The following is a 20,908-nucleotide window of genomic DNA, read 5'->3' on the forward strand; positions in this document are numbered from 1 at the left end:
TGAAAACTGTGGAATCTACCAGTGCTCTTTCTCTTCACTATACTCTAAGGTGAAGAAGAGGAGATGATATTATTTTCAGAAGAATCAGGCATTTGTTTACCAGCCACAACCTGTCTTCTCTTGATGTTTATTCATTCACAGAGAGAGAGAAAAGTCTTGGTTCCAAACCAGGATATATGAGTGGGACCCCTACTTTCAGTTCCCAAGCAGGATGATTGGAACCACTGTGTTGGCTTTCATCTGCCTGTACCTTGTAAGTATATCTAAGCAAATCCTTTATTATTTTATAAATGGGGTGGGTCTAGGATAGGGGTTGTTCTTTAAAAGCTGGGTCAAAATTGAGTATCTCTAAATCAAAGAAGTACAATTCTTTGACCCCACCATTTTGACTCCAAGGACACTTTATTTATTTATTTATTTTTTACGGTACGTGGGCCTCTCACTGTTGTGGCCTCTCCCGTTGCGGAGCACAGGCTCTGGACGCACAGGCTCAGCGGCCACAGCTCACAGGCGCAGCCGCTCTGTGGCATGTGGGATCTTCTCGGACCCGGGGCACAAACCTGTGTCCCCTGCATTGGCAGGCGGACTCTCAACCACTGCGCCACCAGGGGAGCCCCTCCAAGGACACTTTTACTCATGTGGTGAATATTACTAATAAATATAATCGAGTTATTTACGGAGACTTCCAGTTTCCAATTCCACATGTAAAGAACTTGCAAGATGCCACTCCATCTTAACAACAAACACAAATCTGAACAAATTGAAGAATCAACAACTCTTCTTAGATCCCTAAGAGCAGTGAGGTCATGGAGCAAACCTTTACCCCTAAAACTGAAGAGACACGATCATCACAGAATGGAGCAGAAACCCCATGGCAACCAGTGCCAAGGTAGGAAAATGTGAACTGTAATTGATGCCATCAATCAATTGGATATTTTGGAAATCCAAAGACTACTTCATCAACAACAGCACAATACACATTCTTCTCAAGAGTAAATGGAAAATTCAACAAGATAGACTATATCCTGGACCATAAAACACGTCTTAATAAATTTAAAAGAATAGAAATCATACAATATCTGCTCTCAGATCAAAGTGGAATTAAACTAAAAATCAATAACAGAAAGATAACGGAGAATCTGCAAGTAGTAGGTATTAAAAACAACACACTTTTAAGTAACATATGAGCCAAAGAAAAACATCAAGGGAAATTAAAAATATTTTGAACAGATGAAAATGAAAGCACAACTTATCAAAATTTGTGGGAGGCGGCAAAAGCAGTGCTTAGAGGGAAATTTATAGCATTGAATGTACATATTAGACCTGAAGAAAGATCTTAAATCAGTCGTCTAAGCTTTCACCTTAGGAAACGAACAAACAAAAAAGAGCAAATTAAAATGCAAAGTAAGCAGAAGAATAGATGTAATAAAAATTAGAGCAGAAACCTATGAAATTGAAAACAGGAAGTCAATAAAGTACAGAATCAAAGCATTTCACGTGGTCATTATTATCTGAGGTAAAATGTCTGAGTCAAAAGCAGGGTCAAATGGCGGGATAAAAATGGCCAAATTGTCTTCTGCTCATTTTAAATGTACTAGGATGATACCTATATAAACTAATCCTGTGATTAAGTTTTAAGTGAATGTATTAGGTTATGATGAAGTACCACATAAACCCACAAATTTCAGTGACAACACTGAATATATTTTTGCCCACCTAACAGTGTTGAGTGAGTGTTGAGGTTTGGGAGGTAGCAATCTTCCACGTGTTTGTTCCATAACTGGTTTCTCCATCATGTGCCTTCATCATCCCTGAGCACCCTCACCACCTGCATCCAGTCAGCAGAAGGAGAAAGCAGGCAGCAAAATGCATGTGAGAGGTTTTCAAAGGCCATATGGACCCAGCACACATTCCTTCCACTCTTTTTCCATTGACAAGAACCTTGTTATGTGCCCACATCTAACTCAAGGGAGGCTGGCAAATGTAGTCCAGCCTGCGCCCAAAAAAGGGGAGAAGAGATTTTAATGGACAACTAGCTAGAGTTCTCTGCAGCAGTGGGTAAATCACTCGGTGTTATTGTGTTTATTAAATCATTATTGGTTGTCTACTCTATGCCAAACACTATACTAAGACCTGGAAGAGAGAAGAGAGCTGATTCAGCAGAGTCTTGGCCTGGGAGTAGCCCATGGTCTAAGACAAGAAGATAAAATACGGTATGAAGTACTGCCGTCTAACTAGAGAAAAAGAAAAGGTAAAAGTGCTTTGGAAATTTAGTGAATTACTCTGGATTGAGAACCTGCCTGAAAATAGTAGCATTTGAGCTCCACATTCAGTTCGGTTGATGAAGTAAAATGGCGTCAGGGACTCTAGAAGCAATGGCATGATGATGGGGGCATGAGGGCAGGATGACAGGATGATAGGAGGGGAGCAAGCATGACATGCATACAGGAAACAGCACCTCCTCCAATTTGGTCATTGCCAAGATACAAGAAAGGGAACGGTGGGAAGTGTCTGGAATTGTCCCCAGGGTCACCCCTTATTCAAAGTTCACTCTGTTTTAATTATTTCACTCTGATTTAATTAATGTTTGAAGAGTTCTTTGAGCCCTTGTGGTGCCTACTCTTATATGCTGTTGTGTGAAGAACAGAGTTTGGGGTGACTCCTGTCTTCAAAGAAGTCACAATCCCACTCATCTCAGTAGCAAGTGTCCAGAGTCTATTGCAGATGAGTTTTGAGCTTCAGAGAGTTTTGACCTCAAAACCAAAGAGAGACCCATATGTTATTCATATACTGGGCTGGACTCAGGTGAGACCTTGAAAGATTTGCTCTGTGTCCCCAGTTCATTGTCATTGAGTTCTGCATGTTCGTGTATGTGAGAGATGAGCTGGATGTGTTTGAAGGCGAATTGGAGAGCTACGTCGCCTCCGTGAACCAGACGGGTACCCTGACCCCAGTCCTCCTGCAGGTGAAAGAGCTGATTAACGTCACCAAAGGTAAAACCATCCTCCACCTTTGTTCCTGCTGCCTGTGTAGGAAACAGAGAGGGACTTGTGACTTGTGGCAGGTGCACACCTATAGTGATTATTGCTGCTGGTCTTGATATTACCTGTGTTACAATTGCTCTATGCCTCCCTGGGTTGACTCGAAGGAAAAAGGGGTCAGGACACAGGCCATTTTGTTAGAACCTATTTGAGGCTGAATTTTCTAATCTCAAATAGCCTATTTTGTTTGATGCCAGTGGAAACAACTAAAATCATTATATTTTTTTCACTTTGGAAAAGATAAAACAGTGGTCCGTGACTTTATTATTATATGAAAAGTTTACTTATATCATTCAAATTTAATTTCTGCTTAGTTCAGGTTGCTTTAACAAATTACCATAGACGGTGTGGCATAAAAACATTTATTTCTCACAGTTCTGGAGACTGGGAAGTTGAAGGTGCTAGCAGACCTGGTGTCTGGGGAGGGTCTGTTTCCTGACTTGCAGATGGCCACCCTCTCTTTGTGTCCTCACATACTGGATGGAGAACAGGGAGGGGAAGCAAACTCTCTCATGTATCTTCTTATAGGGCACTAATTCCATCATGAGGGCTCCACCCTTATGATCTAATCACCTCCCAAAGGCTCCATTTCCAAATACCATCACACTGGGGATTAGGGTTTCAACACATGAATTTTGTGGGGGGTGGGAGACACACACATTCTGTCCATAACAGTCACTTTACCTTAAAATAGTAGCTTTCTTTGAAAATGACACACTCTAATTATATGTCCATTGCCCATGAAGGAAGGAAAGTTCTTCACTGTTCCTTGTTGAGAAAGGACCTGGACAAGATGTCAGGATAAACTCTGTCATTGGACAAGTCAGGTCCCTTCTCTTGGCCTCAGTTTCCTCATCTTTAAAATGGGACTGGGATGAGGGTACCAAATGGTTTCCAAAAGCCTTTGTAGCTCTGACGTTTAATGGCTGTAAATTACCATATGTTCCTTAAGCCATGAAACAGGTGATGCAAATAATATTTTCACTTAAGACTCACAAGCTAGTAGAATATCAAAACCAGAGGGGAATAGAACTACTGTGAATTATTTGAGGAACATTCTCTTACACATACATGAGATAGAAGGTCACACTAAGGTGGGTACTGCTTCTTCCATATTACCATACTTTTTTGTTGCCCTTGAACACTTTATTCATCTTTAATGTTCTGCCTGATGAGTCCCTTCCTATACACTCAGCGAGCATATTCTAGTGTTTGATTTAATAATACTTGTTTCAAGTCATACTTCTGAAAATTCACATTTCTACCCCTGTTTTGGGCAACTTTTTAATACTAACCTCAGTTACTTGGTCTGGGTGAATTGTAGTGAGTATATCACCATATTCACTCATGTTTTGTGTCCTCTTTGATATATTTCTCACGTTTAGACACTTTAAGAATCAGTATATAACATTTTCACTCTGTCTCAATCTCTTCCAGCTTTAAACAGCCACCCTCTTTCCAAGAGAGACTCTTAGGCTGAACATGCTTCACCTTTGGAATGATAAAGGCATTAAATTAAAGGTGTGCGGTCATGTTCTTGCTGCTGGCTGGAAAATGTCTGCACTCACTCTTCTTGTGGCCAGACTCCTTCCATCCTCTCCTTCCAAGGATGTGTCCCCTGCATACCCTGGGGTGAGATTTATGGTGGTTTACGTGCATCCTTTGTGTTGGTGGAGGTTTGGGATAGAGCAATTGCCTAGTCCTGGTGATGCCGATAAAGACACATCTGAAACTTGAAAGGAATGGAAATCAGCTTTCTTTTTCCTTCTTTTTAAAAACAGCTCTATGAAGATATAACTCATATACCATACAATTCGCTCATTTAAAGTGTACAATTCAGTGGTTTTTAGTATTTTGAAATTTATGCACCCATCACCACAGTCAAATTTAGAACATTTTCATCACCCTAAAAGAAATCATGACCACTTTCAGTCACTCCCCATTTCTCAACTCTCCCAGGCCACTATTTTCTGGCTCTATAGATTTGCCTATTCTGGACATCTTATATAAATAGAATCATACAATACGTGGTCTTTTTTGATTGGCTTCTTTCACATAGCAAGATATTTATAAGGTTCATCTATATCATAGCATGTGTCTCAGCTTCATTCTTTTTTATTGCTGAATTTTTTTTTTTTTTTTTTTTTTGCGGTACGCGGGCCTCTCACTGTTGTGGCCTCTCCCGTTGTGGAGCACAGGCTCCAGATGCTCAACCTCAGCGGCCATGGCTCACGGGCCTAGCCGCTCCGCTGCGTGTGGAATCTTCCCGGACCAGGGCACGAACCCGTGTCCCCTGCATTGGCAGGCGGACTCTCAACCACTGCGCCACCAGGAAAGCCCTATTGCTGAATTTTATTCTGTTGTATGAATATACAATATTGTATTTATATATTTGTCTGTCGATGCAAATTTGGGTTGTTTCAACTTTTGGTTATTATGAATAATACTGCTGTGAACATTGATCTACAAGTTTTTCATATATTTTTATATATATTGGGTATATACTAAGGAGTGGAATTCTGGATCATGTGGTAATTATGTTTAAGCTTTTGGGGGAATTGCCAGACCGTTTACAAAAGCAGCTTCATCACTATGTATTGCCATCACCAATGTATGAGAGGTCCAGCTTCTATATCTTCATCAACATTTGTTAATATCTATTTTTTATTATAGCCATCTAGTATATATGAAGTGGTATCACATTGTATTTTTTTTAATTGAAGTATAATTGATTTATAATGTTTCAGGTATATAGCAAAGTGATTCAGATCTATATCTATATCTATATCTATCTATCTCTCTATATATATACACACATATATATTATTTTTCAGATTCTTTTCCATTATAAGTTATTACAAGATATTGACTATGGTTCCCTGTGCTATACTGTAGGCCCTTGTTTTTTTTAATCTATTTTATATATAGTAGTGTGTATCTGTTAATCCCAAATTCATAATTTATCCCTCTTCCTCCCCCCCACCTTTGGTAACCGTAAGTTTGTTTTCTATGTCTATGATTCTGTTCCTGTTTTGTAAATAAGTTCATTTGTATCATTTTTTTAGATTCCACATATAAGTGATACCATGTTATATTTATTTTTCTCTGACTTCACTTAGTATGATAATCTCTAGGTCCATCCATGTTGCTGCAAATGGCATTATTTCATTATTTTTTATGGCTAAGTAATATTCCATTGTATGTATATACCACACCTTCTTTATCCATTCATCTGTTATTGGACACTTAGGTTGCTTCCATGTCTTGGCTATTGTAAATAGTGCTGCTATGAACATCAGGGGTGCATTGCGGTTTTGATTTTCATTTCCCTGATGGCTAATGATGTTGAGCATCTTTTCATGTACTTATTGACCATTTGTACATCTTCTTTGAGTAATGACTACTGAGATTCTTTGCCCACTTTAAAATTAGCTTATTTGTCTATTATTGAGCTGTAAGAGTTCTTTGTATATTCTATATACACATCCTTTACAAGAGATATAATTTACAAATAATTTCTTCCATTCTGTGGGTTGCTTTTTCACTTTTTTGATGGTGTCCTTTGAAACACAAATGCTTTTAATTCTAATGTGGTCTAATATATCTTGTTTTCTTTTATAACTTGTGCATGTCTAAGAAACCATTGTCTAACCCAAGGTCACAAAGATTTACTCTCATATTTTCTTCTGAGACTTTTATCATTTTAGCTGTTACATTGAGTGTATGATCCATTTTGATTTAATTTTTGTATACGGTGTGAGTTAAGGTTCTAACTTCATTGTTTTACATGTGAATATCAGTTTCCCCTGCACTATTTGTTAATAGGCATATTCCTTCCCCATTGAATTGTCTTGTCATCCTTGTTGAAAATACATTGACAATGGGGGTTTACTTCTGGATTCTCAGTTTATTCCATTGGTCTATTTGTATATCTTTATGGCAGTATCACACTGTCTTATTACTGTAGCTCAAGAAATGTGAGTCCTGGGGCTTCCCTGGTGGCGCAGTGGTTGAGAGTCCGCCTGCCGATGCAGGGGACGCGGGTTCGTGCCCCGGTCCGGGAAGATCCCACGTGCCGCGGAGCGGCTGGGCCCGTGAGCCATGGCCGCTGAGCCTGCGCGTCCGGAGCCTGTGCTCTGCAACGGGAGAGGCCACAACAGTGAGAGGCCCGCGTACCGCAAAAAAAAAAAAAAAAAAAAAAAAAACGAAATGTGAGTCCTGTAATTTTGTTCTTCTTTTTCAAGGTTGTATAGCCTATTCAGGGTCGCTTCATTTTTATATGAATTTTAGGATTAGCTTGTCAATTTATCCAAAAATGACATTGGAATTTTGACAGGGATTTGAATCTGTAGATCAGTTTAGGGAGTATTGCAGTGTTCACAAAGAACAACCAATACGTAAAAGTGATACGTTTTTCCATTAATTTAGGTCTTCTTTAATTTCTTTCAACAAGCTTTTGTAGTTTTAAGTGTACAAGTTGTATACTTCTTTTACTAAATTTATTCTTAAGTATTTTATTCTTTATGATACTATTGCAAATGCAGTTGTTTCTTACTTCATTTTCATATTATTTGTTGGTAGTGTATAGCAGTACAGTTGACTTTTATATATTGGTCTTGTGTCTTACAACCTTGCTGAACTCATTTATTAATTCATTTTAGGATTTTAGGATTTTCTATATATAGGAACATGTTGTTGGTGAATAGAGATAGTTTTATTTCTTCCCTTGCAGTCTGGATGCATTTTCTTGCCTAACTACCCTGGCTAGACCCTCCAGTACAATGTTGGATAGAATTGGCAAGAGCAGACATTGATTTTCTTATTCTTGAGCTGATGGGGAAAGCAGTCTGTTTTTCACCAATTAAGTATGATGTTAGCTGTGGGTTTTTTGCAGATGCTTTTTATCCAATTGAGGAAATTCCCTTCTATTTCTAGTTTATGGAGTGATTTGAATTATAAAGAGGTGTTGGATTCTTTCGAATGCCTTTTCTGTACCTATTGAGAGTCGGCTTATACAGAAGCTTTTACTTCCTTCCCTCTGTCTCCATCTCTCTCTCACAAGCACACAGAATCATTCTGAAAGCAAGTTAGGTACGAAATATTAAAAACATACTGAAAGATGGATGAATGAATAGTCAAGACCTTGATTCCAGTTACCGTTGCACAAGGTGACTGTTTATTGGGGGTGGGTAACCACCCCCCAAAAAGCGGAGATTGGAAGTTCAAGAATTCATGATGTTTTACTAGGCTGGAGGCTACCTACAATGTGTACGCTCCATAATTTTCTTTTTCTATTACTCACTGTAGATTGAAAATATTAATACCAAAGGAAAAGATTATAAATAAGAAGGAAATAAAGGATATCGAGGGTATGTGGCTAAAATGAAACAGAAAATAAGCAAAACGTTATTTGCACAAGAGGTGTGTTAAAGGAAGTACAGTATATTTTGCCCAAACCTTTCTGTTGTGAGTTTCTGCATTTTAGTTCCCCGACCAGGGATTGAACCCAGGCCCTCAGCAGTGAAAGTGCAGAGTCCTAACCACTGGACCACCAGGGAATTCCCTCTGCATTTTTAAAATAGTTTCTGGTTCATCTTCTGAGGCCTCTCGTATCACCTCTTCTGTTTCAGGAGTCTGGGTGGTGACCATCTTGCCTGCCTCCCTCACGTGTGTGAGCTACCTGTTTCACATCTTGGCTTGTTACAGGTAAGAGGGTTCTAGGAGTCATTTGTGTGTCTTCAGCCAGGAAAGCAGCTGACAGACTTTTCTCAGAATTCCCAAGCAGTGCCAGCAGTGCCCAAATTGGGAACAGCAGTATATATAGGGTCTAGGGACAACCGTACCTATTGGTAGTAAAAGACAAAAACAAACAAACAAAAAACTATTGATTTGAGCTCCCACTATAAGCTTGACATTGTGATTAGAGTCTTCTTTTGGTTTTCAGCAAAACCCTAAGCGGTACTTTCATCTCCATGTTCACTGCTGAGCAGGTGAGACTCAACAAAATAACTTTAGCCAGGCTATTAGCAGCTGATCTTGTCTTCTGGCCCCTTCTGACCTTGTCATTTCTTGTACACTTCTGCATTGTACTAGGTGTTAGACCCACCCTCCTCTCCAGGACTAATCACACTGCGCTCCCAGCAGGTGAATCTGGCTCAAGGGGACCTCACAGGAGGTTGGGACAAGGGAACCAGGGGCATCAGTCTCAAGAACAGCAGCACAGGAGGAGGGGATGACCTTCAGTATGAAGCTGGCATTTGCATGCAGACGGAAGTTGAATTTAGGTGTCTATTGCTCCCTTTTCTCTCCATTTCTCTGCCTTTGTCTCTGCCTCTCTCTATACCTCTCTCTCTCTGTCTCTCTGTCTCAGTCTCTGGTTCACAGCCACCCACTCACTCAGAGGAAGCCCAGGGCCAATTCCCACCCCTGCAGAGCATCCTGCATCCTCCCCATCTGGCTACCCAAAGGTTGGGTCTCTTGCAGATGACATCTAAGTGAATACTCTCCTGGCACAAAGAGCCCCAGCTCTCCATCCCAGCCCTGCCTTGCTCCCCGTCTCTGCTTTCTTCTCCCTGGGCTCTGTGGGTGGACTGGACACTGCTGCTTACCCTTTCCCTGCCTGTTGTAGTGATATGTCTGCTACTTCCTTCATTAGCCTATAAGTGGCTGGGAGATATTCACTGAGGCATTTTACCACAAGGAACAACCACAATGCAGAGCTGGCTGCATGGATGTGGGTGGAGGGTAGCTGAGGGCACAGGGACAAGAAGGCACCTGTGGTGGGGAGGCCTCCTTCCGGTCCAGGCTGGCCCTTCCCTCCCACACCTGTCACCCAGGAGTGATAATCCCTGCCCCGCCTCCTTTACAGGACCATGGGGCAGAGGAAATAATGGATGAGAAAGCACCCTTTGGACAGCACTAACACTGTGCCAGTACTGTTATTTTTCTTATAATTATGCCAACCTATCTATAGGCTTGTGTTTTAAAAACAAAGTTACAAAAATATTTAGTGTAAAGTAAGTCTTCTTCCCATCAGGCCCCAAATTGTTGCCCAAGAGCTAAGCACCATTATTCATTTTCTGTGCGTCCTTCCAGAAATTTTCTCTGCAAATATACCTGTGCATGTTTGTATTCCTGGTTGCACACCCTACTCTGGTACTGCCAAACAGAAACACGATGAAAGCCACAGATACAATTTTACATTTTCTAATAGACACTATTTAAAAAAGTTAAAGGAGAGGTGAAAATAATTTAATAATATATGTTATTTAACCTAGCGTAACTCAAATATCATCATTTCATTATGTAATAAATATGCAAACTATTAATGAGATACTTACATTCTTTATTTCATACTAAGTCTTCCCAATTCAGTGGTGATGAAATTGCAAAATAACCTGGAAATTGCTGGAATGGGATGTTAAGAAAAAAGGAGGATACAGATGTGAATGTGGACTGTGAACAAAACTATGCCAACCTAATCTTTAGGCAAAGGGCCAGGCTGAGACGGGCACATGGGAAAAGCACACAGTGATTTCTTTGGGTGCTGGGATTGTGAGGAATTGTGGCTTCATTTTCATTTCATTTTATGTTGTTATAAGTGGGGGGCTATCGTTAAAATTTTTTTTGAAATAACATTATATAGGTAATGTATATTCATTGTAGAGAAAATAAGAAAATAGAGCAAGCTAAGGAAACTAAAAGCCACACACACAGTCTCAACAATCACATTCAGTCACCATTGAGATTAGGTAGCTATATGCTATTTTTACAAAATATATTAAGTTTAAGATTTTTAAATCATCAGGGAAATGCAAATCAAAACCACAATGAGATGTCACCTCACATCTTTCAGAATGGCTATTACCAAAAAGACAAGAGATAAGTGTTGACAAGGATGTGGAGAAAAGGAAACCCTCCTACACTGTTGGTGGGAAAGTAAATTGGTACAACCATTATGAAAATAGTATGGAGGTTCCTCAAAAAATTAAGAATAGAGCTACCATATGATCCAACAATCCCACTCCTGGGCATATATCCAAAAAAGTGGAAACAATAATTTAAAAAGATACATGCACCCCAGTGTTCTTTGCAGCATTATTTACAATAGCCAAGATATGGAAGCAACCTAAGTGTCCATGGATGGGTGAGTGGGTAAAGAAGATGTGGAATACACACACGCACACACACACACACACACACACACCAGAATTCTACTCAGCCATAAAAAAGAATGAAATCTTGTCATTTGTGACAGCATTTATGTCCTTGAGGACATTATGCTAAGTGAAATAAGTCAGATGGAGAAAGACAAATACCATATGATTTCACTCATATGTGGACTCTAAACAAAACAAAACTAAAACTAAACTCATAGAACAGATTGGTGGTTACAAGAGGTGGGGTGGGGGGATTGAAATGGGTGAATGGCATTAAAAATCACAAACTTTCAGTTATAAAATAAATAAGTCATAGGGATGTAATGTACATCATGGTGACTATAGTTAAAAAATAGTGAATATTTGAAAGTTTCTAAGAGAGTAGATTAAAAGTTCTCATCACAAGAAAAAAATTTTTGTAACTGTGCAGTGACAGATATTAACAAGACTTACTGTGATCATTTCACAATATATACAAATATCGAATTATTATATTGTATACCTGAAATAATATCATGTTATATGTCAATTATATCTCAATTTTCAAAAAAAGTATTAAAAATGATTTTTAAGCCCTGGTCATGAGCATTACTAACTCCCACTTTTTCTTTAGAAAGCAAATGAAGAGGTTGTGGGCAGGAGATAAACACTTTCTCCCTTTGAAGTTCCATAATCCTTCCTCATCAGAGAGTGTGGTAAGTCTACAGAGGCCTCTCTCTGCTCCGAGGCCAAAACCTGCTGTCCTGCACCTCAGATGGGGGTGGGGGGGGGAGGAAGAGCTCTGGGCTGGAGGTCCAGAGTCCTCAATTCTAGTATGTTCTGCTGCTGGGTGACTCGGGACAGCCCCTGTCCCCATCCAGCCCTCAGTTTCCTCATCTGTAAAATGAGGACAATCATGACACCTGCCTTGGTGGGTTGGTGGGTGACCCTCAAATGAGACAAGGATGCTGGACACGTGTTAGAGGTAATCAGCATGTCTCCCCTCTCAGACCCTTTTTTCTTTCTAAATCTCAGGTGGCCATTGCAAGGTACTCTGGCTGGCAGATAGCTTATATTCTGTGGGGTAAGTGCCCTCACATGACCCATTCAATTCAGTACACATTCCCTGGGCACCTGCAGAGTCCTGGCTGTGGGTAGGGAGGAGAGACTTAGGGCAGAAGTGACCCCAGCTCTTCCTTGAGGGACCTTCCGGAAGGAGTGAGAAGCACACATTCGTGTAGGTCATCATCACCACCTGTCCTGTGCCCATGGGGTGTATATGCTAAGGGCGGTGGTGACCCAGAGGAGGAAGTGACTGTCCACACCCAGGACAGGGCAAGAAGCCTTTCTAGTGGAGTTGATGTTTGAACTGCACCTGGCAGGGTGAGCAGAAGGTCGGCGGTCCTGCCAGGCAGAAGGAACAGTGCAAGTAAGAGTGCCAGGACCTTCGTTTGGGAGAAGGCTAGAGGGGAGACTGCAGGGAGGAACCTGTGTGACTGGATCCTGAAGGGCCTTGAGTGACCACCGGCTCCCTTGACCCACAGGCTACCTCATCATCCACGTGATGCAGAGCCTATGTGGCCTAGTGATCATGTACAGCCTGGTGCTACCTGTCATCCACAATCAGGCCCTGGAGATGCTCCGAGGACTGGGCATTGGGATGTAAGTGCTGGGTGGGCTTCCTGTCACTGCCCAGGGCCTGGGAGCTGGTGGGCCCTCACAGCTGCTGTTTGAAATACCCCTTTCCTGCTGGGCTCTCACCAATCCCTGGACCCGTTCTCTCAGCTCTGACCCAAGGATGGGCTAAAATAGCAACTCATTGTGATGGGAACCTCACAGTTTACAAAATGTTTCCACTCTCACTGTTCAATGGTGTCCTCACAATTGTGTCTGTGGGAGATATATATGTGTCCATTTTATAGGTGGGAAGATTGAGGTTCAGGGAGGTGAAGTGAGAGAAAGGACAGTATAGCGGAAGGAGAGAGGAAATCTGAGCTTGGGTTTTAGATCAGATGTGTGGCTTGTAAGTGCCTCTCTGAGCCTCAGTTTATCCATATGGAAAGTAAAAGTGAATGCTGACATTATTGAGAATTCACTACACATCTTTTCTCTTAAGAACTCTTTGAGGTTGGGACTTACATTAGCTCCCTTTTTTCAGATGAGGAAACAGAGGCACAGAGAGGCTGAGCAGTTTGTCCCAGGGGAGCAGGCAGGACTGGGAGCTGGACAATGTGAAACCAAAGCCTCTTTAAACCACCACTCCACATTGCCACTCAGAGAATGGCAAACACAGGGCGTGGTGCCCTCTGGGGACCTCCCTGCTCTGAGCTCCTTTGTTCCAAACTCACCTAGAGCCTCCTGTGAGTCTGGGGCAGAACCTGCCCTGTCCACTCTCCCGTGGCCTTCATGAGTTCTTCTAAAAACCCCATCCTTTCTTTGATCCCTATACTGTTAAACCACTCAGCCCAGCTGCCACCCCTCAACAAAAAGACATAATTAAATCCTGGAGTTCTGGTCTGGAGCCAGAAGACCTGATGATGCAGCTTTGAGAAAGTCATCTGCCCTTTGTGAGCCTCAGTTCTCTCATCTGCACAGTGGGCAGGAGAATGCTCTGTAGGCATAAAGGGCAGAGCTCAAGCTACTGTTGGTCTGGCAGGCAGTCAGCATCTCTCTTCTCTCTATCAAGGGGCATTCGAGATGGGCTTGGGAAGAGTGGACAAGGCCACCTCAAGATGGTCTCACCCTGTGTTTCAGCCTCACCATATCCATCGTCCTGGGCCTCATGGTCCTGCAGATATGGATCGCCACCAGCTTCTTCCTGCAACCAAAGATGGGAACAGCTGACAAGCAGAAGCCCTTGGCTCTCAACAACAGGTGAGGGCAGAGAAGGGAGCGGGGCATTGTAGGGCTTTGGCCTCAGCAGTCTCGTTCCTTCCTCTTCACCCTTGGCAGGTTCCTGGGTGGACTCTACACTCTCTGAGAGGGTGAGGGGCAGTGGTTCAGAACTGGGGCCTAACTGCCTGTGGCCAAATCTTGGCTCTGCCCCTTATGAGCTTTGTGACCTTGTGTGACCTTACTAAACATCTATGAACCTCCACTTCCTCATTTTACAAATAATTGTGCATACATCAGAGAGGTGTTCTGAGGCTGAAATGTATTAAAATATGAACTTAGAACAATATAGTGCCTGTCCCATGGGTAATCCTTTCTAGTTCATTCATTCAAAGCTGTTCACTCATGGAGGAAACAACACGGGCACTGAGGATAAAGAGATACCCCACGCAATCTGCCTGTGATGTGCTCACGGTGCACTGGAGCCGACAGACACAGACATACGGGGACAGTAGAGTCCAGAGGGTGTGAAAGCATTACAAGAGAAACATGAGTAATGAAGAAGGAGAGGCGAGGGGGTGGAGGAGAGGCAGGGGTTCTCTTTCAGCTACAGGCAGGACGTTTGAGCTGAGGTCGGTGGGACGGTAAGATTCCTACAGGCAGAGATGAGGAGGTGGCATGGCTGCAGCCCCTGCCGCACCGATACAGCCAGGAAGCCATGAAAGGGCAGGATGTGTTGGGAGAAGAGTGAGAATCCAATATTGTGGCCATGCAGTGGCCTTAGATGGTGAGGGACAGGAAGGAGGTACAAAGTGGTAATGCCAGAAAAGCCCCTCTCAGAGAGGACCCCGGAATTCATATGCAGTGTTTGGGCTTCATCCCATAGGCAACAGGAGACCGATCATGTGATCAGGTGGTCATTTGAGAAATTTCATCTGGAGGACTTGGAGCAGTTCTAGCTGGGGGCAGGTGACTGTTGCAATGGACAGTGGGAAAGCCACACCCTCTGCCGTAACCACAAACCCAGCTGTAGCCACATGAGGTTTATAGTCCCCACTCACATTCAGCCTGCCCTGGGCTCAGCACCCTCTACACTGTTTCTGAGCCAGTCCTCACATCAGCTGCGAAGTGGGGACAGTCAGCTCCTGCTAACATCACAAGGTCACACAGCTAGGAGACGGGAGACATAGGCTTTGACCACAGGTCTGGGGGGCCCCTGAGCCCACCTGCCTAGCCACCTTCTCATACGGAAAGGTGCTGCCCCTCCGCCTGCTTTTGTTTGCAGGAGAGCATTCCACAACTTCAACTACTTTCTGTTCTTCTACAACGTGCTGCTGGGCCTGGGCGCCTGCCTCTCCAGGCTTCTCATCAGCTGCATCCTGGGCACGTGGCTGATCGCCCGCATCGACAGGACCATTCTGCAGAGTGGCTATGAGAGAGCAGACATGGGTACGTGGCCATGCATCTGGGGAGCGCTGGTCTTGTACTTTTGCAGAAGCTGCCTGGAAGTCGGGTACCAGAGGCCTGAGTTCATACTCTTCACTTATGCTTAGAGTTTATCTTCCCATGGAGGCTATAAAGCTGAATAGAAAAACAAAACAAAACAAAACTATTCAGCCCAATGGTCAGAAGGGAATTCAGGCTATTAAATACTTGCATGTTTGACAGACCTTTGAGGCAGAATGAAGGGCAGTAGGAGGTAGCGGATTTCTAGCTGAACAGTTAGAAGGTAATTTGTGAATGCACGGCTCTGAAAATTTTGAGAAAACACACCTCAGAATTACTGGTGTTGTTAGTTGCAAGCTTAGTTAAGAAAATGGTTTGTTCAGTTTAAATGCGCCAAAATCAAAGCCTTTTCTGTGGGGAAAAAACAGTTTTTGTCCTATTTCTGGCCCATGTCTGTTCATTCACTCATTCATTCATTTAATGGCTGCTGCCTTCTTCATATAAGACACAGAGGCTCCTAGCTGCTATGAGCTTCAAATTCCCATAAAATGAACAGATTAGGGTGTGATCTCTAAGAATCTTTCCAGCTCTTTATACCTCATTTTCTAGATTCTCAGCAAAGACACAGGCACCATTTGGGAACAAAGTGATGCTGCAGTTACGTCATAAAAAGCACAAGCTGGGCCATCCTGGGACGTACTGCATGGCCTGACTTGCCTTCTGGATTTCAGGGTTCAGTGCGTGGATTGGCATGCTCTATGTGGATCATTATCACACCAACCCTGTGCTCGTCAGCTTTTGTCACATCCTGATCACAGGCCACAGAGAGAGGAGGCTGCAGCAGGCCATCAAATACTGGTACCTAAATCAGTCAGCAGGTAAGTCTCCTGTTTGAACCTACACTGGGGTCGGACACCAGGAAACACGTACCTTCAGGCTTCCCTGGGATCCCTGAGATGTCCCAGGTTCCTCCTTCCCTGCCCCTCTTCCTCCACACTCCCTGCCCTGGGAGCCCTTCTACCCAGGGGATCAGGAGGCTTTGCCCCCAGTCAGCCTGGCTACAGGACCCCTGAGGCCTTGTGTCCTTGTCCTGCTAACTGGGCACCTCCCTTGTTTCCAGAAACGAGCTCTAGTTCTGCTAGCTGAGTCCTTCATTCAACCATTTGTTTGAGATGCTACCCATAGCTCAGGCTGCAAGCCAGATGCCCTCCAAGATGGTGTGCAGTTTTGCTTAATTTGCCCCATTCCTTACCACAAGCTCTCCCAGCCACCGACCCTTATCCCCTGAAGGCTCTATACTGTCTACTCCCACCCCTGCCACCCCTATTATTTTGCTCTGCCTTCCGCTGGGAAGCGCTCCAGTTAGCCATGTTCTGTCGTGGACACTCAGCACTGACCTGGACCGTTTTCATTGCTATTCCCAATGCTGCAGATACCCAGATCTGTGGGACAAACTCACATTCCTCCAGCCACCCTCATGTCCCCAGGAGTCCTGGTCCAGCTCCTTCTTCCACACCTCACACCTTCTGGGCAGCTTTCGCTACAGCCTCTGAGAAGGACAGAGACAAGCTGCCCCCTCCTCCCAGTCTACTGGTTCTGGTTCTGTCCTAGGTCCCCGCACCTCAGTGAGGTCCAGGACAAGGTGGCTCCTGCTGCAGACCCTGATCAACAACCCCAGACTGGTCATGCTCAGAAAATCAAGGCCAGGTCATGGCTCCCAGGACTTACCCAGATTCTGTTGACGTGCTCAGAGAGCTGACGTTGACCTCCCACATTGCGACAAGGCTGTTCCAGGACATCTGCCCCTGAGAAGGCCCAGGCTACCCAGCAGCTGTCCCCTGCAGTGTGATGGGATGCACAGGCGCTGTCCACACAGATGGCATACAGGCCGGCAATTCATGGGATGGCACTTGGGCTGAACAATGAAGTCTCAGGTCTAATTCATTCCCTTGGTAAAAAGATCAAGAACTAAAGAGAATTTCTGTTGAACAAACTTTGCCCAATAATGATTTCCACTGTCCATGGTTAGGAGGCAGCCTTGGGGAGATCCATGTTGAGACACACTTAATTTAGCCACAGGACAGAACTTTGTGTCACTGAAAAAGGTGGTAAAAGCTGATACCATGATTTTATAAATTCTTAAGGAATAAAAATAGAAGCAAAAATAAACTGTTAGAGCTAATAAATGAGTTCAACAATGTTACAGGATACAGATTAGCACTCATCTATCAATTGCCATTCAATACAACTGTAGAAATGAAAATTTATTATAATTCTATAGAAATGAGCAACCTGAGGAAAATTATTTGCAAGAGCATTAAAAATAATAAAATACTTAAAAAATATTTAACCAGGAGGTACTAGACTTGTACTCTGAAAACCACTAAACATTTCTGAAAAAAAAAAAAGCTAAAGAAGTCATAAATAAATGAAAATCTACACCATGTTAATGGATTGGAAAACCTATGATAAGATGGCAGTACTCTCTAAAGTAATCTGTACATCCAGTGCAATCCTTATAAAATTGCAACAAATCTTTCTTGCAGAAATGGAAAAGCTGACCCTTGGAATTGCAAGGAATAGCCAAAACAATGTTGGAAAAGGTGAACAAAGTTAGAAAACACACTGCCTGATTTTTAGTCTTACTATAAAGCAGTAGTAATCAAACAGTGCATCATTGGCATAAAGATAGACATAGACCAGTGGAATAGACTGAGAGTCCAGAAATAAACTATATCTATGGTCATATGATTTTCAACAAATGGTTGAAATTCAGCAAATGGTAAAGACCATGGAATGTGGAAAACAGTGTTTTCAACAAATGGTGCTTGGAAAACTGAATATCCACATGCAGAATGAATTTGGATCCTTACCTTATACCATATACAAAACTCAAAATGGAGCAAACCTGAATTTAAGAGCTAGAACTATAAAGTTCTTAAAGGGGTAAATATGATATTGGATTTGGTAAAGGATTCTTAGATATAACATCCAAAGCACAAGCAAGAAAAGAAATAATAGATAAGTTCATAAGACAATCTATTAAGACTTCATAAATATGATAAACTTTTGTGCATCAAAGGACACTATCAGGAGAGTGAAAAACAACCCATGGAATGGAAGAAAATATTAGACCTGATAAGCATCTAATATCAGTATACATAAAGGATTATTAGAATTGTGATGGTCCTCCATGCCAGTTTGTCAAGGTTATAGTTCCCGGTTATTTAATCAAACACATCTACAATCAGTTGACTATAGAGGATATTACCTTTGAAAATGTGAGTGTGTCTCAGTCATTCAGTTGAAACCTTTGAGAGGCACCCACAGGAACCCTCCGTTGCTTCCAGTTCCATCCAGGTCCTACCTGTTTTCAGAGATGGGTGTAAATAGCCCTTGCTCTGGGAACTTGTCCTTGATACCAGCCCCCTTCCCCCATCTACCAATTCAGTGGGTCTCCCACTTCTGTATTATCAAGTTCTCCCAGTAAATGTAAGACTCAGGATGGAGCAGGGAGTGTCCTGCACAGAGGGTCTCTGATTTCCACTCCTCTACCACTCTCCCACAGCGAGTACCACAGCTGTTCACCTTATTCCTTTTCTAGAGGAATATTCCTTTTCTGGAGGTTGATCTGATTCCCCTAGGAGGCAGACGGCTAAAGTCCATCAGAAAGAGCCCCCTATTCAATATACGCAAATCAATCAACGTGATACACCATATTAACAAATTGAAGGAGAAAAACCATATGATCATCTCAATAGATGCAGAGAAAGCTTTTGACAAAATTCAACACCCATTTATGATAAAAACCCTGCAGAAAGTAGGCATAGAGGGAACTTTCCTCAACCTAATAAAGGCCATATATGACAAACCCACAGCCAGCATCGTCCTCAATGGTGAAAAACTGAAACCATTTCCACTAAGATCAGGAACAAGACAAGGTTGCCCACTCTCACCACTCTTATTCAACATAGTTTTGGAAGTTTTAGCCACAGCAATCAGAGAAGAAAAGGAAATAAAAGGAATCCAAATTGGAAAAGAAGAAGTAAATCTGTCACTGTTTGCAGATGACATGATACTATACATAGAGAATCCTAAAGATGCTACCAGAAAACTACTAGAGCTAATCAATGAATTTGGTAAAGTTGCAGGATACAAAATTAATGCACAGAAATCTCTGGCATTCCTATACACTAATGATGAAAAATCTGAAAGTGAAATCAAGGAAACACTCCCATTTACCATTGCAACAAAAAGAATAAAATATCTAGGAATAAACCTACCTAAGGAGACAAAAGACCTGTATGCAGAAAATTATAAGACACTGATGAAAGAAATTAAAGATGATACAAATAGATGGAGAGATGTACCATGTTCTTGGAGTGGAAGAATCAACATTGTGAAAATGACTCTACTACCCAAAGCAATCTACAGATTCAATGCAATCCCTATCAAACTACCACTGGCATTTTTCACAGAACTAGAGCAAAAAATTTCACAATTTGTATGGAAACACAAAAGACCCCGAATAGCCAAAGCAATCTTGAGAACGAAAAATGGAGCTGGAGGAATCAGGTTCCCTGACTTCAGACTATACTACAAAGCTACAGTAATCAAGACAGTATGGTACTGGCACAAAAACAGAAAGATAGATCAATGGAACAGGATAGAAAGCCCAGAGATAAACCCACGGACATATGGTCACCTTATCTTTGATAAAGGAGGCAGGAATGTACAGTGGAGAAAGGACAGTCTCTTCAATAAGTGGTGCTGGGAAAACTGGATAGGGACATGTAAAAGTATGAGATTAGATCACTCCCTAACACCATACACAAAAATAAGCTCAAAATGGATTAAAGACCTAAATGTAAGGCCAGACACTATCAAACTCTTAGAGGAAAACATAGGTAGAACACTCTATGACATAAATCACAGCAAGATCCTTTTGGACCCACCTCCTAGAGAAATGGAAATAAAGACAAAAATAAACACATGGGACCTAATGAAACTTAAAAGCTTTTGCGCAGCAAAGGAAACCATAAACAAGACCAAAAGACAACCCTCAGAATGGGAGAAAATATTTGCAAATGAAGCAACTGACAAAGGATTAATCTCCAAAATGTATAAACAGCTCAGGCAGCTCAATAACAAAAAAACAAACAACCCAATCCAAAAATGAGCAGAAGACCTAAATAGACATTTCTCCACAGAAGATATACAGACTGCCAACAAACACATGAAAGGATGCTCAACATCTTTACTCATTAGAGAAATGCAAATCAAAACTACAATGAGATATCATCTCACACCAGTCAGAATGGCCATCATCAAAAAATCTAGAAACAATAAATGCTGGAGAGGGTGTGGAAAAAAGGGAACACTCTTGCACTGCTGGTGGGAATGTGAATTGGTACAGCCACTATGGAGAACGGTATGGAGGTTCCTTAAAAA

At 42.3% G+C, this 20,908-nt stretch overlaps 1 protein-coding gene across 1 annotated transcript in view; it reads left to right on the forward strand.

Annotated features, from left to right (window-relative positions):
• Window positions 1–19,184, forward strand: part of LOC309801562 (stimulated by retinoic acid gene 6 protein-like) — a 55,008-nt gene extending 35,824 nt beyond the window's left edge. Inside the window, 11 exon segments of the mRNA XM_082616506.1 lie at window positions 142–253; window positions 2,840–2,993; window positions 8,672–8,747; window positions 11,814–11,895; window positions 12,215–12,263; window positions 12,724–12,841; window positions 13,934–14,053; window positions 15,297–15,460; window positions 16,189–16,335; window positions 17,069–17,179; window positions 17,182–19,184. Of these exon segments, the coding sequence (XP_082472632.1) occupies window positions 142–253; window positions 2,840–2,993; window positions 8,672–8,747; window positions 11,814–11,895; window positions 12,215–12,263; window positions 12,724–12,841; window positions 13,934–14,053; window positions 15,297–15,460; window positions 16,189–16,335; window positions 17,069–17,179; window positions 17,182–17,216 (1,168 nt within the window). The 3' untranslated portion in view covers window positions 17,217–19,184.
• The last annotated feature ends 1,724 nt before the right edge of the window (window positions 19,185–20,908 follow it).

Source organism: Mesoplodon mirus (assembly GCF_964341445.2).
Source record: "Mesoplodon mirus genome assembly, chromosome: 1".
Taxonomy (NCBI): Eukaryota; Metazoa; Chordata; class Mammalia; order Artiodactyla; family Ziphiidae; genus Mesoplodon; species Mesoplodon mirus.